Genomic DNA, 20,105 nt, shown 5'->3' with positions numbered 1-20,105 from the left:
AATATTAAATATTAAAGCAAGTAAAAGCTCTTATTTTCACTGCTATGCACATGCTGGTACCCTTGTTAAACTGATTTCATTCAGTACCACGTGCTTGTTTCTCTCTGACTACGGTGCCAAACAAGGGTGGCAACTTCCAAGGCAGAAGTCTGCCTTTTAGATGTCCAAAGTTAGGAGAGTAATCCCACCACATATGTCATATTCTCCTTAATAATAGCATAAAATCATTAGTGTGTCCTTTTGTTCTCATATTTTTGAGCTTTAATTACTGTTCCAGGCATCTGCTATTGGCTGTGCATCCTCATGGCAAAATTTCTGAAATACTTGTGTTCTTGCAGTTTGAATTCTGGGTAAAGTTGGGAATTTCCATTCACAGCTTACCCAAAATGATGTGTTTATGAGGCATTTTGTATAAAATATTTAAAGTTTGGGGCAAAATTAATTTTTCTTGTTCTTTTATATTTGTAGCTAACCACAACTACTTGTCCTTCCTACAGGTATATGCCTGCAGCATACTTGTTCTATTGCTAAGCTACAAAACAGTCATCATTGTATTTCTTGGAAAATGACAGTTACAAAATCTCTCCATTTAAGGCTGTATTCTGTATTTCTTTTTTGCATGTCTTTAATGAAGAGAGTGTTGTGGGTTCTGGGCCACAAGCTTTGTGCAGCCATTTCTTGGTTGCAGCATTAATGACTGCATGTGCCTTAACTAAAGATGGGTGCTGTGCATTGGCAGGTATGTCCCTGCCTGCTGCCATGAAATTTCCAAAGCAGGACTGGGGACTGAATGTGATTATAATGAAAGTCAAAACATAATTCTGAATGCGGAAGGAGGTGTAGGAGTGTAAACTGTGTTTGATGTGGTAAAATCTTCAAGAGCTGTGTAGTTCTCGGCCTGAAGTTCTGCACCATTTGAAGTTTTCCAGAGTTGGAACTTTGGATTTGCTTTAATGTAAAAAATATTTATTTTTATATTACAAAGAAAATAATGGCATAGAAAAAAAGATAGGAAAAGTATTCACAAAATACCAGGATTAGGACTGTGAAAAATTGCATAGAAAATTTCTTTCAGGTCCACATTGCAGAGCCAAAGTGGCATGAGTTCTCAGATGTGACAAGCAATCACTGGTTCCTCTTAAACTCTACAGGAGCTGCTGAGTACTCAGTGTGAGTTTGAAAATGAGGCCACTGATTTAGGCTTCAGCATAAGGATTTAATAGCCCAATCTGAGGCATCCACTTCAGAAAGTTTTGGCTGGATTCACATAAACCCTTCAAGCCAGGTTATATCATTTAGTATTTCCTGTGGCCAGTCAGAGACTTAATTCTGAAAGCGTTTTTACATTTCTAACACAGAGATTGTTCATAGTTCTGGGAAGAGGGATATGTTTTTAAGCAGTGTTGCTCTGAGTGCTGGTCAACCTCTCAGGAACTTGCTGGACATTGTGACTCCTGCACATGGAGCATAGCAGTGAGCTGACCAGATCCTTGATGGTGACGGGGATGTGGCCACTCGGCAGTGTGCCCTCTCCTCGTGCTCCTGCAGCAGTGCTCGGCTGGAGCATCGGCAGGGGACCTGGGGGCTCAGTGTTGCCACAGATCTTCAGGGCATCTAGTCCCACCACCTCATCCAGCTATATGTGTGTCATTTCTGGCAGGGATTTGTCCAGCCTGTTCCTACCAGTATCCTACCAGTGACAGATTCCCTGGCCTCCCCAAGCAACCTCGTTAGTGCTTCTTGGCCATCACTGTTAAAGGCATTCCCCCACCCCTTCTGATGGTCAGCCTAACTCTCTTTGTTGACGTATTAGTTCATTACTTTTTCCCCTTCCTCAGGTAGACAGAGACTAGATTATTCCTTCCTGGTTTTGGGAAGTCCTTCTCGTATCTCACAGCTCTTAACCTTTTTTCAGTCTTCTTTGTGCAGGAGGTTGGAAAAATTCTGATAGGTTTATCGTGTCATGTTTTCTATTTCTTTGACATTCTTGGCTCTTCAGTTGGCCCATAGCTTTCTAAATGCAGTGTTTCAGCTGAGGTCTAAGGACTGCTGGGGTGATTGTTACTGTTACTCCACGGGGATTTCTTATAGATACCACATTTTATGATGCATGTCTTTTTTTCAGTGCCATAACTTCTCTTATTAATTTTATGTTTCCTTACAAACATCCTAGATACTTTCTTGCACTACTGTTGCCTTGTCTTTCCCCACTCATACAGGTGCTTATTCCTAAGTAAGTGTAGGCCATGGCATTTGGCTTCACTGGATTACGTTTTTAAGACTGTTCTAATTTGTCAAGATCATGTTCATTCTAGTTCTGTCTTCAAACTTTCTTAAAGCTTTTGTTACCTACAGAATTAGTAAGCATGTTCTTTTTCATCATCCAAATTATTTATGAAAATGTTAGTGACCCAAGACAGATCATCATGAAAAATATCCTTTCAGTCTGACAGTGCACTACGGATAACTACTCTCTGAGGACAGTCTTGAACTTTTGCACTCCTTTTCTTTTTTTCTGATTATGTCTGTAAAGACAGTGTCCAAAAAGCCTTGATGAAGGCAAAGTATGTATCATTGCTCTTCTTTTCTTTTCTTAAACAAAAAGGGACTACAAGACAATCATGGATATTCATGGATGTAGGGTCCTGTCCTACTAGCTGATCCCTTTAAGGTGGGGGCAAACTCTCTATACCTGACAGACAGAACAAGGTGGAAGAAACAGGTACAGGGGATTTTCCTGTCCACATTTCTGTCCCTGTGAGTTCTCTGGGATTTGGATGATAAAGGCTAAGACAGAAGAAAATATTTTCATGTTTGTCAGAATGTATGCAAGTCTGTTTCTTTTGGTTTCTTAGGTATTTCTGTACCACATCATGACCAGACTGTCTTTACAAATATCCAAGGCACTAACGTGAACACGCACTTGTGTTACCCTGGCAGTCTCAACCTATTAAACAAGGCCAGGGTCCTTGGGAACTCAGCACCATGCTAGCACTTTTAATTGCTTTCAGACAGAATTTGAAATGTAGCCAGAAAATGCACAACCTCTGAAAGTTGCTGTCTCAGCAGGGTAGTATTAAAAAGAGATTTAATGAGGGGAATGCTGCCACTGGATAGAAAGCCCTGGAAGAACCATTGCCAGAGTGCTGGTCATTTTTTATCATTTGTGTCCCATGTAGTAAGGTGGGCCTCTGCCCCAAGCAGCTTGTGGTCAAATTGAAATGTGGGCAAAAGGCTTGGGAGAAGATGAGCTGGCGGGAAGGGGAGCCTGGTTACCTGCCCAGTGCTGTCCCCTTGGGTGGCTTGAGCCTCTGGATCCCTCCCCTTTGGAGGGGCCTGGGTGGTGGGAGCGAGCCCCAGAGAGGCTGGCATCTTCGCGACACAGCAGGCCATGCTGGGATTGCTTACTCTGGTGGTGAAGTTTGAAGGGTGAACTATTCGGACTGCCTGCAGCCCCCATGGTCGATGGGGTGGAGACGGCAAAAGTCAGCTAAGGAGCCTCCGGGAACCACTTAAGGGCACAGGGCTGTGGGGGCTGAGCTCCCACTGCCCACACATCTGCCTGTCCTGGTTGCTGCTTGCTCTTGCAGCCCCTTTTCAGCACTGTTGATGGCCCGCTTATCCTTTACAAGCTGCTGCAGTCCTGACTCTGAGAGGGGGTTTGGTATTTTGCCTTTTGTGTTCATCCTGATCTTAATGTAAATTGCAATGATTTGGTAAACTGCATCACCTTTTCGCAGTTTAGTTCTCTCCATCATCACTTCTGCTGGCACAGCCTTTTGGATCATTGCTGTCTCACCCTCTGTTTTTTAATTTGTATGTATTCAGGAATGGAGAAGGAGCCTGTCAGGGCTCAAAGGGAGGCCTGCAAAGACAGGTGCCCTGTCTCCAGGGCTTGGGGGAAGCTGGAGGAAACAGCTCGTGGGGCTACAAGAGACTGGCCGGTTGCTGGGACAGAGTCTTTCCAATGCCCTCATGGATATAGAGGCAAATGCTCCGAAACTGGAGGATCGGTAAGCTCAAAAATATGCATTTCTAACAAATTCTAACAATAGTTGCGTAGAGGTTTCTCTGCATGTCATGCAGATTGCTGTCAAGGCATCCCTTTCCAGAATGCCACACCTTTAACTCTGCCCTGTGGAAGGTAAAACAAAACAAAACCCCTCTTATTTTATTTATTCGTTAACAAAAAGAAAGACAAAGGACCCCCCCCCCACCACACCCTGTTACTGCAGCAGGGAGCTCTGCCTCTCCCCGTGGGACCGGGGCTCAGCCAGGGCTCTCCCCACAGGGCTGCCACTGTCTGGCCATGGCCGTGCTGCTGGGAGCTGTGCTTTTCATCATTCAGGCCGTGCAGAGGATAGAGGCTTTCAGTCTGCAGCGCTGTCAGCCTGTTTTGCTGGCACTAAATTTCCTTCATGAAAAAGCAGCCTGACAGCTTCAATGTGTGCGTCTATGACTTATGTACAGATGATGACCTTGACACTGCAGTATGGGAAGCTTTTATCTGAGGGGAGTAGCTGTTTCTCAGTCTCTCTCTGTCTTGTACACACACTTCAAATCAAGATAATTGCATTTTTTATATAATACATCATTTAAAGGCTTCCTAAATGTAGTGCACATTTCCAATATAAGCCTCTGATTCCCAGCAGTGTCCATGCTTTCAGTAGTTATGCATAAGGGACAGACCAATGGATATTCGCTGCTTGTACACTCACCAGGGCAGAGGAGGAGGAGAAACTGAAATGTTGGCTGTCCTGGGAGCGTGGACGTGCAAACTATAAGAGAGGGTGTGGGATCAGCCATGGCAGCTCTGAGGTGCTGTTTGCCGGCAAAATAACTGTACTGTGACTTTATACTGCTCAACATGCAACAGTAATCTTAGAAAAGATGCACAGACTGGGTATGCTGTGATTTTGAGTGCAAGATCTGTGGAATGAAGATGTTGCCTTTATGTGAACAAAAAGTGATTCATGTTAAACTTTGCAATTCCAAAAAATTGCTATACTGAAGTCTTAGTGGCCTGAGCTGTCCCTAGCACGTAGCACAGATGTACTCTCAGCTGGGGTGAAACTTTGCTGTTGCTCTGTTTTAAACCCATGGTCCCCATTGGGTAAGTGACCTTGAAGATCTGTAACAGGAGAGGAAAGAGAAATCCTGTGAACCGATCCCCACCTATAAGCAGAAGAGAAAATTTAGAGAATGAACTTTAATATGTCCTTGGATTTTGTCTGTGCTATGTAGCATCCCACATAAGTTTGTGGTGAATCTTATCACAGTGACAAATTCCAATCACTGCAGCTGTCTTCCTTTCTTATCTGCTGGGGGCTGCCTTGCTTTGTTCCAAGCAGGTCAGCAGACCGTAATAGTTCAGTAGTTGTTGCTTAGACAACTCGAAAGTACAGGCTGAGGAAGGGAAAAAAAAAAAAAAAAAAAGTGCTGCTAATTATTACAAGTGTGAGATAACTCCAGTGCTGTAATAAGAAGAGACTTAATGCCATAAAAATTTTTGTCACCTAACGGAAGACATTAAGTGTAAATAATATTCCATTTGGTAAGATGTGTTCTACTGAAAAGTGACTCCCAACTACACACTTTTTCCTGAAGCAGATACTTTCTCCCACTTTGGTAAGGTGCTTTGCTTGGGAGGCATGTGGTCTGTTGATAGTATGTGGTGAGGCATGTTAAGCAGTCTGCACCATTTTCTTATTTGAATTGATAGTCATAAAACTCAGGCGCTTTCTTTCATGGGGGGAGAAGGCACAGCTATGAATTAAAAGTACCTGCATATGTCAGGAATACAAAGAATGTTGATTGTTAAGAGTTTCATCTTACAAGGTGCTGAACTTACAAGCTAAACTGGAGAGTAAAGCTGGTTACTTCATCTCCTGAGGCATTTGAGTCACCTTTGTGCTATTGGAGGGCAGCTTTTCAGTTGAACTGGAGTACAATAGTGGAACTAGCAATAATAATAATTCTTACTTTTGTGTTGTTTCAGTAAGTGGTGCTAAGGAACTGTTCCTGAGTTCTCTCTCCTGTACTTTCAGGTCGAGTTAGATGAATCTGACATTCACAGCCTGTTAATCACCAGAACCCCAGGTAAAAATAACTGGATACTTTAAGTGCTGTAAGATTTTTCTACTGACACTTAATAACACCCTGGATGCTTTTCTTAGCTTTTGTACTGTGTGTGCATTGTAGTAGTTCGATCATTACAGCATAAAGGTGTCTTCAATTGCATTGAGATGGAGTAGGAAATGGGGTGGATGTTTGAAGTTGTAACAATAGCTCTGCAACTTTTTGTTATGTTAGGCAATTTTGTTCAAAGCCATTTTATTCTGTTTATTGTGAATGGGGAAAAATATTATCCTTGAAAGTGCAGTGTTTCAAACATACAAAAAGGAGCTGTGTTGTAAGGAGCATTATGGACCTCAGTGTATCATACCACTCTTTTGCAGGGTAGGACAGATGACAAATTTTCTTTGTTTAGTCTTAGATTCTGTTCCTGTTCTGATGTCAGTGAAACAGAGTCACATTCACTTGATATTTTCACTTTGAGTAGCTGTTCTCATAGCAAGAAGAAAAATGTGTTTTAGAATTGGCAAATTTTAGATGGTAGAAGTGTTATAAATAGAAGGATTACAATGGCAAGGAGAGGAGGATGGTCTTTAAGGTTGTTTAATGAAATACCCATTTTGATACTTAAACCAAAAGTTGCAGTCTTCTAGTGCTTTGTATGCCAGAGCTACGAGAGGTATGCAGTGCCAAGTCATCACTGAAAGCAACAAGGGTTTGTGAAGTTTTGGCATAACATTGCAGTATGGCACAACAGTAACAACCAAAAACAGGAGAGAGAGATTGAAGACCCAAAGACTCAGCTCCTCTAGACTCTCACAAGAGGTATGTTAATATCCATATAGTCAGTGCATGTATCTGCAGAACTGAGAGAAAGAGTGTAAATGGAGGTGGTTTAACTGCTTCTACCTTGTGCTACTGGGAACAGTATTCTGGCTTGGCGGCTGGGCACATCACAGATATCCGTGGAGTGGGGAGAGCCAGTTGAAGAGCATAGCTAGGGGAAGACAGCACCAGTGGCTGGACACCACTGATCTTCTACTTTGAGCTCTGGTACCTCATACAATATCAAAGCCTAAGAGCACTGGGAATCCTTGACAGTGGGAAAGAGTAGGTGTTTCAACCCCTGGCTCTGTTTAAGAGGAGAATTCATGTTGCAACTGTTTTTTCCCTTCTCTAAATCATGAAAATGAGAGACTTGGTGAGTGCTTCCAGAAAGCTGCTTAACACTGTTGATCTGTGGAAACCAAAGCTCTCTGGCATACTGATGGAGGGAATCAGTAGTGTCTCCTGTGGGAATCTCTGGCAGCCTATCTCAGGGACCACCACCTCCTGACTGCCATTTTGCATCTCATCATCCACACATTTTTCAGCTCCTCAGTTTAATTTCTGCCATGTATATCTAGGGTATTCTTGTCTCTAATTAAAATACAGCTAACCAAGATAAAAGAGCTAGGCTCTGTGGCCTGCCTTCTATGGAGCAGCTAAAAAAGCCCAATGACTGTAACGTTATAAGATTCTCCAATATTACCTAGTGTTACAGGGCATTAGTTATCAGGGAATATTCTAGTGTTATAGATGTTATAAGCCTCTGCCAGCATTTGGCAGCTGCAAAAGTACTGCTCAAATTGAGAGGGATTGTGAGTAAAACACTGGTCTGAGCTCCCACCTGAAAATTTAGGAAAATTAAACCACACTACTTGGTGCTTAGTAAGCTAATTTTCCTCACTTCCAAACGTGAATCAATTGGTTTAACAAATAATACTTTATTAAAGGCAAATAAAATCTTGAGTGAAGAGCAAATAAGTAACATAAAATGCAGTTACTTCTAAAGTACTCTGTTTCATAGTCCCATTCAAGGCATCTAAGTGGCTTCTCCTTCCAGCAGCAAAACCTCACAGTTTGGGGGTGTCAGGTCTTGGTTTCTGGCTCTAGTCCTGCAAAGAAGTGAGGCCTGGTTCAGGTTGCTGGGATGCTGCTGTGGGTGATGCTTCTGCTCCACCAGTCGCTCTCCTTGCTGCACTGGCTCACTGTTCGCCTGCATACTGTCCTGCTGTGCCTGCTGTTCCCCACTGCTCTTAGACCTGGCAGCCCTACAGCTAACTGCTGCAACTTTGCTATTTGTTCTTTATTTCAGCTTTCTGCTTAGAGCTCTTGTAGGATTCAGGACTAATGCAATCCTCTTGAGTACTCAGACCCTGAAGTGTGTTGTTCCGATTTCCAACTTGCAGGGCAAACACATTCTCCCATTTGACAGCCTTCAGGAGATCATTGAACAAACTCTACTTCCCATCTCCTTTCCTAGGCTAGAATGACTGAAGCCTGAGGCTGGGAGCTGTTGTCTTGGAGGGTGACCTCAAGCTACAGGGCACACGGAGGCACAGTTCAGCACCCTGGCTTCCATAGAGGATTATAATCACCAACTTTTCTTTGCATTGCAATTTGCCTCCTTTTTAAGGAAAATGCTTTCCAATGATGGTAGAACACCATGTGTAAAATAAACACATTTCACCCCTCTCCGTTAGTCCTTTTAGTCCCTTTCATTTTCTTCTCCTTTTCTCTCCACCAGCTGCCAAGGGAGCACTACTCCTTTCCAGGCTCCCTTCCCTCTGCAGTCCTTTCAGGATGGGAGTGGCAGAAAGAGGTAGATTTCCCAATGAGTCTCCAGCAGCAGGCTTATATTTGGGTTAACAAGCAACCTGTTTGACTTCAGTATGTTTGAGGTTCACCCCACACAGTCAAGACAAAACCTTGCCATGAACGGGGCCTTGCCAAAGCTACTGTCTGCTTTTTTAGGGCCAGGATTTCATCTTCAGGCTTTGCTGCTCCATAGCAGAGAGACAGCAGAGCCCATGTCCCAGGGATGGTCCAGCAGAGTTGGAGATGGATGATTTTGCTAGACCCAGAAAGCCCCAGGATAAAAAGAATTTCCTTTAAGCAAGGAGTTCAACACAAGGAAAACCAGCAGGGCTTGGGATGCCGCTGGGCACAAAGATCCTGCTGCTGTTCCCCTAGCTGGTACAGCCGCCTTCTGCCCACGTGATCACAGAGACCAGATGCTTGGCTTTCACTTCTCCACTGATACAGCGTTTTTTTGCCTGAAACCCACAGAGTATGCGTAAATGCAGATCTTTTCCTTCATCTGGTGGGAGATCCTGCCACCTCGAGTGCTCAGCAGTGTGGGCAAAGGTTGCCTGATCAGACAGACCCTTGTGCTGTTTGAGAATGACAGAGTTGGAGAAATTCTTGATCTTATGACCTTTTTGGGTCTCTTTATTAGGAGCCACTTCCTAATGGATAGCTTCACTTACTGCTGTCAAAGTGTTTGGCCAGCACCCCCGGGTGAGAGCTGACCTGTGATCTAAAACCCTAGAGAATACTGCAGGTCTTGTCCACATGTTGTTTATTGCATTCCTTATGTTGGACTGCAGAACAGAAATTCATTCCTGGCTGTGCAAACTCTGCTGTGGTTGTACTTGTTTTAGTTCTAGGGAATGCATAAATTGGAGGGAGAGATTTACAAGTGAGGCATGTCTTTGAATCACAGAGCACTCCTGTATTAATAGGTTTAGGTTTTAATACTGCTATGACAGTTTGCTGAAAAACAGATGTATACATCCTCACAAACACTGATACATGAAAATTTCCCTCTGAGCTATGGGAAGAGGCTGATTTATTTTTACTCTACATTCAGGCCCTTCAACAGCATGATTGGCAGAACTAGCCACAGGTGATGTCACAGGGTCCATGGCTAACAAGCAGGAAAGAAAATCAATGTTTTCACAGCCATGTAATGCCCTATTTATTTGTATAATACATTTAAAGTTTGAAACTGTACTTAGCTTTTCTCAACTCCCTTGATCTATCTCACAGCTGTGGTAGATGGTTCTCTCAGCTGCTGTTGCTGCCTCTCTAATCTGCTCTTTGCATTTGTAGGTGTTTCTTTTCTGCTGGTTGTAGTCTGTTTGACATGTCCAGCTGTGAAAGTTAAACTGGATTGTTTAGAACTTGTGGTGAGGTTTCTGCACTGGTATAAAGGATATATGTATATTCTGTACTCTATATTCATTGGTCACTTGCCGTGTGTGTGCAAAACTGTGTGTCTTAAAAGGTCTTATAAGCACTAAGTTATTAAATACCAATGTTACTCTAATGTATTTTGAACCTGTTTTTCAGTGGGTATGAACTGCTGTAGCATTGGTATCAGTGGAGCTATACATGTTGTCAGAGAAAATGTTAGAGCTATGTAGTTCCTGGAGCTTTGTGATGACCTGGATTGACCACACCTGTTCGTGATGGTTAGTGTTTTCACCTGTATGTCTGCATTGTGAGGGCTGTGCCCAGATTTCCTGAGGCTCAGGCTGTCCCTGGAGACAAATGCCCTAGGGTGCTTGCGTGCAGGCAAGGTCAAGGTGTGCGCTGCCTGCTGGCAGTGTGCAGGCTGCTGTGGAGGGGAAGCAGGGGTGGGGTGCGGAGTGTGCCGTGCTGCGAGCAGCACCGTGGCCGCCGCTGTTGGCGCTGGCGTGCTGCTCACCCTGAGCAGCGATGCTGGCCCCCTGACGTGGCCCTGACACTGGGCCCACGAGTAAACTGCATGTGAACCTCGTCTGGCTTGAGTCACGCTCTCTCCTTCTCCATGCCGGTCTTTAGCAGAGGATCTGCTCCATCTCAGCTCTTGGGTTCTGTATTTTGTTTTGTGCGTGCGAATTACAATGGTCTTTGATGTTCATGAGCAGGTTTAAAACTTGGCTTCTTTGCTTTGCTTCCTGTCTTCAGGAAGACAACTACCAAAGCCCAGCCAGGCTGCCATTTTGTCTTTTGGCCTGAAAAAGCTGGCACAAAAGAAAAGCTGCCTTGCTTTGCCTCCTGGGCTCTGGCTGACAGACACCTGTTACTGGAGCGGCAGCAGGCGAGCGGCAAGTGCTTTGCTGGAGCTGTGACGCCCGTAACCAGCTGTTCATCTTCTCTAAATGGGGCAGGAAATCACCCAGAGGAGCAATGGCTCTCCCTGAGGCAGCAGTGGACGTGGATTTATGGGGCTACAGCAGACATAATCAACCTACTTAGCTTTCCCAAAGCAGGAAGTGAAGCTCTCCTGTGAGAACAGAGCTGCTTCACCCTTAAGCAAAATAAATCTGGCTCCTGGGGAGACTGTACCAGAGGGGAGCCGAAAGCTGGGTGTAGTGCTGCTTAGGTTGCAGGGAGCTTATTTACTTGTTCGTGGAGCAGAATCTGCTTTGGATGCTCTGGGCTTTGTTGGCATGTGCCATTGAACAGTCTGTCTTACGCCTTCGGAAACAGCTTTCTAATAGGTATTTACCTGCTTTAGGGAAAAATAGTACCTATCCTTTCTTTCTCACTACCTCAGGCTCTAAATTAGTGCTAGTTTTACTGAAATAGTGTGCTGCTTTTGCCTGACAGGTGACCTGTTCCAGCAGTGCTCCCCGAGTTAGACAGTGGTGCTCGCATACAGCCAGCGCCGTTGAACTGAGGGGCCGATGGGAGGACGCACTAAAACCTATGGCAAACACCGTGCAAGTGAGCTGCCCGTACCTAAGCAGTGCCTTTCTTGATTCCGGCTTTTCCTCCGTTTGAGTCGCTCCGAGAGCAGGGCAGGCTGAACGGTGAGGGCCTAGCGGCGAGCACTGCTCAGGCAAGGATGTGTGTGTAGCAGGGGGCCTCGGGAGACAGGTCTTTTCCTTCACCCCTCGTGAGACTTGGGCACCCATGAACTGTTCGAAGAGCAGTACAGGCTGTGTCTCTGGTTGTCTGGATGCTTGCTTATCGCTGTGAGACAAGTGCCTGGAGGCAATTCTCCAAGGGAAAACTTGTTGTTGTTTCCCCTATTTACTGTTTGCTGTGGTGGTATCTGAGAGCCCCAGTCACGGTTCAGAGCCCCGCTGATTATGAGTGAGGCTGTCATGAAAGAGGACAGTTCCTCAGTGGCAGGCTGAAGTTTGGCATTTTTCTCAAGTTTTGTGGAAAAATACATTGGCTTCTAAATGAATGACAGAGCTGCTGGTATTTATGGCCAACATGAGTGATATAATTTCTCTCAGTGTTTTAGTTCAGAATTTGAGCAGCTGAAGCTTGAACTCTTTGAAGAGGAGCTTGTAAGCCAAACTCTGAAAGTGTTACTACATTTAGACAGCGCATCTGAGTGGCAATTTCTGGCTTTTTTACGCTATGCCTCTGGTTTTAAAAATACTGAGATAAAAACCTGGTTTGAAAAGGTGTGAAAATCATCTTCAGGAAGTGAAAATTTCTCTATAAACTGGAAGATCTAGTAAGAGTTTGTTTGGTGCAGGGTAAGGAAGTTAGCAAAATCCTGTGGAAACTTCTATTGTTTTCAGCCAAGTGTGACCTTTTTGTACCCCTCTAATTTAATTTAATTTTTATTTTTTTAATCAGAAGAAGTTCCTTGGGAGTTACTGTAGATCTACTTCAAAATCTCTTTCTAAATCACTGTGTTTTTTTGCTTGTCTATATCATGCTGAGAAGAAGCTTAGACCACAGGAAGCCCCACTAATTTCAAGGAACTATTCAGCTTTAGTAAGGCTGATTAGCTGAGAGTATTAGGTGAGAGTTTTTGCAAAACTGAAAGTGTCAATTATTACTAAATTTTACATTGATTTTACTGATTGTCACATTTTTGACAACTGTTTTTATTGCTGAATATTCATGTTGTTCCTTCTTTTGCTGCCTCCTATTTTTACAGGGGAATAATTCATTACCTTGCCAATAGAAAACAATTAAAAGTGTTGTTTCTTTCATCACTGCATGATAGTGAAGTAACAAAATGGTCTCTCAAACCCAAAGTTTTTGCCAAGTTCTAAGGAGGGGAAGCAATATTGTATATAGCTGAGCTGGCATAAGAAATGTCTCATTCGTTATCTACTACAATGTGATTGAAATCTCCCTGTAAGTTACTGTATTAGATATGCTTATACATTCCTCCCCCAAAATTGCGTGCTGTAGGAAAAGAGTACCACCGCAAGCGAAGGCTGCATAGTAATACTTAAACTTGTAGGCAGTGCTGTACTTATCTGGTTGAGAGTCAGCTTTTTATGATAAAGGCATTGGTGTTTGTTTAATGTGTCCCTTATCAAATCCTAAAGCTAATATATGAGTTAGTCCTCCATGAAGATGAACAGGAAGTGTTTGAATGAAAATTAAGATGTTATGTATCGTATTCCTCAGAACAGTATCCAAGTGCTTTACCTTGAATCCAAAGAAGTGTCTTGTAGATGTATATTCAATCTGTGTTCAGAGAAAGATGTCTTAAAAGCAAGTTTATGTAGTGAAAGTGTTTGGGGAAGTTGTGGCAAACAGGGGAATCTGAATTTGAAGTCAATACAAAGTGTGTTGAAGTCTATTAGAATCCATCCACTCACCCTGAGGTACGCCAGGGGTCAGGCTCTTAGTCCTGCAGGTAGTTAGGAGACTTGCTGTCTTTTGAAGACACTCAGATAAGGCTTCTGTATTCCTACAGACAGGAATTCTGTAATCACAACCTAGTTGTACAAGGGGAGTCCGTGATCTTTTCTGTTACACAGTGTAAAGCATAGGTGACACCACTGGCTTCAGTGCATTCATTCCAAAATTGCATCCATTTATATAAGAATGGAATAAAGCTCCCCATACCTACCTCTCACTAAGTTTAACCATTGATGGTTTTGTTTCTGAAAATGGCACCTTGAGTATCTTATGTATAAATTCAATAAGGTTTGAACACAAGCAGAAGCATGAAGACTCTTACTAAATGATGGGGATAGATGCAAGTAAGTGGATGATGCAACAAATGATTCTGGGATGTCACTGCAGCTGAAAGTTGGGAGGAAAAAAAAAATATTGTTAGGTGGGCGCAAAAGTTAAAATGGGTTAGTAAAAGCCTGGCAAAAAACAATCTCATAATGCAAATCATAGTAAAATCATAGTGAAGGACACTGGATAGTGGTAAAAAAGATGGAAAGCAAGCAAGAAAGTTAGAAGGCAACAGCTATGACAATCCAGCCAGGAAAAGGAAAAACAACAAATAATTTCTGTGCTAAATCCAGTTAAGAATGAAACTACTGTGTATTAAAAATATCAGGTTTTTCCTTGTCAGGCAGTATTCATATAGCACATAAAGCTGAACATGAAAATTTGAAAATATCACTATGCTATGTAAAGAGGACTATTTTGCAAAAGACAACTTATAGCAGTCAGGAAAAAAGGACAATTTCTTACTAAGGGCAAGATTTAACTATTGATATAAGAACATAGGGACTCTTAATACTGGTGATAATGAACCTTTTGAGTTCTTCAGGTTCTTGCCTGTCTTACCACATGCTTGGTCAAGTCAAATGCTGGAAGGAAGCTGAGTAGCTGTAATTTGCTGAGTGCATTAGTTGGAGAAAAGGAGATTCTATTTCCTGTCAAATATTTTTTTCAACTAATGCTTTTTTTGCAATATTTGGCCAGCTGCATAGTTGAGCAAAAATACTATTTGGGGAAAGATGGCAGAACTCACTGAATAATATATAATAACCTTGAAGACTAAAATATCTTCCTCACAGTGGGGATATGGAAATAACCTGAAGCTTTCATCCTCACCTACACAAAACAATGGTTTTGTGTAAGCTTCTTAAACTCCAGGGATCTCAGGAATGTCAGATAAACATCTCGCCACTTCCTCCACCTCAAGATCCTGCTGTCATCTGGAGGGCATAGCCATGGCAGGAGAGCTGCTGCAGGTGACTAACCAGACCGAGCTTTACACAGTGCCCCAGTGGACAGGCTCCCATGCGGTGGAGGGGTAAGCACACAACTTGCTGCTGACTCCACAGGCACTTTTCACACCACCTTGCCCAGAGGATTTGGGCTGGAAGAGAAACACTGCAGAGTTCAGCTGATCCCTCCTTTACTCTCACACTGGAGCCTTGTACAAAGAAAATAGAGTAGGCACCAAGTACTGTGTTGTAGTGTAATGATTAAGATTTATAGAGACAAAATATAAAACTGCTCCAGTAGCTCCAGTAGGATTGCATCAAAGAATTTTGTCACACTTTCCATTATAATGAACAAAACAGATGAGTTCTTAGCAGGCAATTTTTTTTCCAATTTCAGTATTTACTACAGGTAAAACAGTTTCCCAGTCTTTTTCCTTTAATTTTATAATCGGTGGATCTGAGTTTTCTCTGGTATGTTGGGGGAGGTTTGGCATTAATAGAGCAACAGTGGAACAAGACCCCTTACAACTTCATTGCTCATGCAGGCAAAACTCTCTGGCTGAGTTGCCAGGTAGTATTTTACAGGCAGAGGTGATCTCACCCTGTCTTGAGCTGACCAGGCCTCATGTGGATGCAGTTAATTCAGTGCCCAGTTTGACCTAATATGAGACATGGCATGTTAGCTTGGGGTAACGCTTGTCATTTAACATGTCTTCCAGTTGGCTTGAAGCATGGGCAGAGTGAGCTTGTGTCTGTTTCAGTGTGAACATTGCCTCTGTCTGAAAAATATTGTGCAAAACACCATGTGAAAGTCTTGTGAAATCCTTATAAAGTGATACTCTGTAATACAAAATTACTGCTATTAGACCTGCAGTTTGAGTAACTCATATATATAACCAAGAACCACCAAGGCAAGATCTCGTCCCTGATTTTCACAAAACACATTTGGCTTTTGTTTAATACCCACCTGAATCCGCCCCTGCCAGCATGTATTTTGACTGCTGTTACATCAGTCAGAAGAGGACTGCCTGTGTATGAGTTTATCAGAACTGATTCGGAATACTGTGATGCTGTAGGCACTCTGAGAAATGTCAGGAGGAAAACTTTTGAGGAACTTTGCCTGTATTAGTTTATGAAATGAGTTGTAGATCTTTGAAATTAATGGGACTTGGGTGCCAAATATCTTTTTTAGGCTTTGGCAGCTTAATCCTTGTATTACTAAGGATAGATATATAAATGTGAATGTATATACATTTCACACATGCATATATATGTGTGTGTATATATATATGTGTGTGTGTATAAATATGTGCATGTGTAAGATACATATGTATCTGTGTAGAGCTGTATAACATAGAAGCCGTACAACTCCTAAGTTTCCAGTGTCATCCATGTGTCTCATTACACCTCCCCCTTCCTCTCTTTTATAGTGTGAGACCTTCTTTTCAGGCACTGAACTTCCTTCGGTGGCTGCTCAGGCTCACTCGTGCTTCCCACCTGCTTCATTAGCAGCTGAGCTGTATCTCTTCTGAGGGCTGTGCCATAAGTCTCTAGCTCCAGTTATTTCCTCATGTAAGAAAGGCACTGTAATTTGACAGCAGCAGACATGTAGGTAAGGAGAGGCTTTCATTCTGGAGTCTTAATCCAGTTTTTTCTTCCATTGGCTACAATGCCCTTCACCATTTTGTCCCTAAATTTTCCACTTTGGTCTAGAAGTTGATAAAAGTATGGCAGGTATATAAAAAAAAACAACACTCATTAATCAGTACCCTAGGAGCCATTACTAGGAATAAATAATAGAGCTTTTCATATTGGGAGGGAGTTACATAGTGAACTTGGGAGTCTATGGAAAAGTGCAAGAAAATGTCAGGAAATCATCTAGGAAATGTTAGGAGGAGAGCAAGAGGAAGCTGGTTCTAATTTCAAAGAAATGTGATTGAGAACTGAAATCATACAGGTCTGTGCCCACATCATGCAAAATCTGGCCTGTTCTGTGTGAAATTAAAGGCACAACTGAACACACAAACTGAGGAAAGCCAGGCAGAACAAGCAGTTTCTCTGTAGATATGTAAGAATGGAGCAACTCTCAAGGGAGGCCAAACCCAACGGAAAAGTGGCCCAGCCAGCATTGCTGCCTCATAGCTTAATATAGCAGACTTCTTGGGAAAACTAGATGGTGAGTCCCAGGGAAGGAGGAGAGCTGGGTTTACTTTCCTGAAAGCCTGTTTGCAGTATCAAAGAAATCCCACTGGTTCTGTTCTAACAACCATCAGGATTCAGTGATCTAGCAGTGAAATCCGGCTGTTTGAGGTATATTCCTCAGAGCTAATAGGTGCTTCTCAGTGCTTCTGTCCTGCGCTTTCCTTGTTGACAGGTTGTCTGTACTCAGTAGGGGATTAGTTTAAATGTCTGGACAAGAGGAGACTACATCCTGTTATTAGTAGCTTCTACCTCCTGCCCCTCCACAGGCTTTTTTGATGCAAGTAGGCATGGCAAATCAGTGATGTTGTGTGAGCCTGTGCTGGAGAACAGGATTCAGCCCCAAATTCTTTTCTTTATAAATGCTGCAGCACTGGTTACCTGCTCCCAGTGTGGGCTACTGCAGGATCAGCTGAGTTATTTTGACGTATGTGGACAAGATGTTGCTTTTGATTCTTCTTGTCTAACTTCTCTCCTTCGAAACAAAGGAGAAAAAAAAAAAAAGCATTGACAACACTGTGCAATAAAACTCACTTTTAGACCTAAATCCTGGGCACTGCATCTGAAATACAAATTGGCAGATAGGGAGAAGAATAAATAAATACTGCACTCTTTCCTCACTGTTTTTGTATCTTATGTCAAAGCTGTCTCATATTCTTATCTGATTCCTTACTCCCATTTCCATCCTTTGGAGCCCTAGACCTTATTGACTCTTATTTTTTTTTTCCCCCCTCTGTTTTGTTGCTGGCTTTTAATTCTATCCCATCCTCAACTTCAAGGTCTTTGTATCCATTTTGTGCACTCTGCCAGTGCTTCTTTCTCAATAAGAACTTCTTTCTCAGTTCCCTTCTCTCCTTTCTCCCAGCTCCTCACTCTTTCTGTTGTCAGCTTCCCTCACACACTTCATCTCTCAGGCATGTGCACATCCCCCTTTTCCATTTTTTATCCACATTGTCCTATTCATTTTCTCTTCCCACACACTTCTGTCTTAAGTCCCTCCACACCCAGCCGAATGTTTACTATCATATCATTGAGAAGTAATGGGAATTGATTTAAAAAACCCCTATGTGATGGATTTATAGGATCCTGTCAATCTCTTTCCTTTTACTAAAGGAATTTACAACAATTCCAAAATCCATAATAACTTTTCCAGGTTCTCACCTTATTTGAAACTGTTATATACAATATATCTATATCTACATATTATGTATATATGTTTTAGAGCTACTGCATAACATCACCTTGTTTTAATTGAGGTTTTCATGCTGTTAAACCTAAAATAAAAATGCATACTTCCATGTACTGCAGGCTTATCTTTTATTTGAAGGGGTGTACAATGGCATGCGGAGGATGCAGTCATTCTTCTAAAGAGCTTACTCCTGGACATGCAATCAGAAAATCCCTTCTTGTCAAATTCATACAGGGCCTGTTTACACAGATCTTTCATGACATATCACTTCCTAATATTTTCAGTCATAACCTACTTGCTAATTTCAGTCTCCACTAATCAGGAATGGTAAAATGGTAAGCCTCCTAGGAAAATGAGGGGTGTTTGAAAGATGTCACATACCGCATATAGCTTCACTGTGTTCCTGTGGAAATAGCAATTGACTCTGCAAATGTAGACAACTTCTGTGTGTTCATAGTTTGCTTACCACCAGTCAGACATTCTCGCTGTCCTCCTTAACACAGCTCCGTGAGGGACATAGAGTTTTAAGGTTTCAGGCACTGGGCGGCTGGTTAATGCAGCTCATGTTGTTGCCCTCATGGGGCTCATTTGCCTACAGGCATGTCAGAAGGAACAAGTAATATAAGGGTATATATAACTGTAGTTGGCAGTGTACTGAAAAGATGCTGAAGTTAACTTTAAATGAATAGCTTAGGACATCAGAAGCTAAGTAGCTGAGAAATAAGATAAATTAGCTTGAATGGAACTTTGTGTTTCTGTAGTTAGTCTGTGCCTGGTACTTGAACTAAATGAGATATGTGTATGTGGTCTGCAGTGTATATATCCCCCTGTGTACTATTTGATCCTAACACTGCCTTGCACATATTTAGTATCCAGCACAGCCCACATCACTCATTTTTATGCTACTTTTTCTACCTGATGGGAGGGAGTAAAGGAGACAGATTCTTCAGTCTAAGAGTGGAATTAATGGCATAGGACATTGCAATGACCTTCTGCTTCCTGTGTTCAGAAATTTGAATTTAGTTGTTTTTTTTCTTTTCTTTTCTAAATCTTTAGAGAGGAGTGACAAGCCTGTAGATTGATTGCTATTATGTTGGGTGGTGTTTGGTTGTGTGTCTGTCACAAGCCTGAGCCTGGGTTTGCTGTTTTGTACTGACAAGGCAGGAGGGAACCTTCGTGAGAGAAGTATCCTTTGTGTTGGTGCAAATTTGGGGTTGGTTTATCTGTTAGTGACTATGTTGCAGAGGTTGATATTAGGGCCTGGGAGCATCAAGAGACACAAGCTTCTTCTGTCTCTTCATTCTGGTTTGTGGCTGTTGACTAAAAGTGGGTATCCTTGGTTTTGCTAATCTTCTTTTCTAATTCTGCTCATGTAACAAACGTTATGGGTTTCCTGAGTGCTTCACACAAGTGCACAGCAGATTGTGTTGTAAGGGAAATGTAGGAAACAGCCACAAAAAAATCATATAATCTCCTGTGATAAACTGGTGTGATCATCTGGTGAGATATTCCAAGGAGCTGTATGGCTAAGTTGTTCCAAAACCAGGTTCGTTCTTAAGGAAGTAAAGAGAATCACAATTATTACTGATTTAGCTATAGTTTATTTTGAGCTGAATATTTCAGCTATGCTCTCTGAGAGAAGAAATGCTGGAGAATTCAAAGCTGTTGACAGGCAGAGTAGCAATGTTAGTGTGCAACCTTGCAGCTACCAAGTATAATATGGTTTCTAGTTTGGATCAATTGCAGCTGTCAGACTCCAATTTACTAACCGTGTTGAGAAGCACATGTGTTTTCTTTCAGAAGGTCAGTATCATTTAAGGTTATTAAAAGTGAGGAAAACTGTTACACCTTTACAAGGAAAACATTGCCGTGGAATCTGTAGGAGCTGTAAAACTACGGTGAATAACAAATGTCTTGTACTTCATGCAGTG

At 42.4% G+C, this 20,105-nt stretch overlaps 1 protein-coding gene across 8 annotated transcripts in view; it reads left to right on the top strand.

Moving 5' to 3' along the window:
- The window catches only part of NABP1 (nucleic acid binding protein 1), a 69,072-nt gene that overhangs the window by 36,935 nt on the left and 12,032 nt on the right, over positions 1-20,105 (top strand). The window contains exons 6-9 of one of the 8 annotated variants that reach the window (XR_010884540.1): positions 3,829-4,013; positions 6,048-6,099; positions 6,744-6,900; positions 8,381-8,583. Coding sequence is in view for 2 of the 8 variants with exons in the window: in XM_067298925.1 (XP_067155026.1) it covers positions 3,829-4,013; positions 6,048-6,099; positions 8,213-8,235 (260 nt within the window). In the remaining 6 variants the exon portion in view is untranslated. Of the gene's footprint in view, positions 1-3,828; positions 4,014-6,047; positions 6,100-6,714; positions 6,901-8,212; positions 8,584-20,105 lie in introns of those variants that run through there. The other 7 variants (XR_010884539.1, XR_010884538.1, XR_010884543.1 and 4 more) reach the window with 7 other exon arrangements.

Source organism: Apteryx mantelli, chromosome 6, assembly GCF_036417845.1.
Source record: "Apteryx mantelli isolate bAptMan1 chromosome 6, bAptMan1.hap1, whole genome shotgun sequence".
NCBI lineage: Eukaryota > Metazoa > Chordata > Aves > Apterygiformes > Apterygidae > Apteryx > Apteryx mantelli.
Note: the sequence above shows the minus strand (reverse complement) of the source record. Positions and strands in the feature narration are given on the sequence as shown.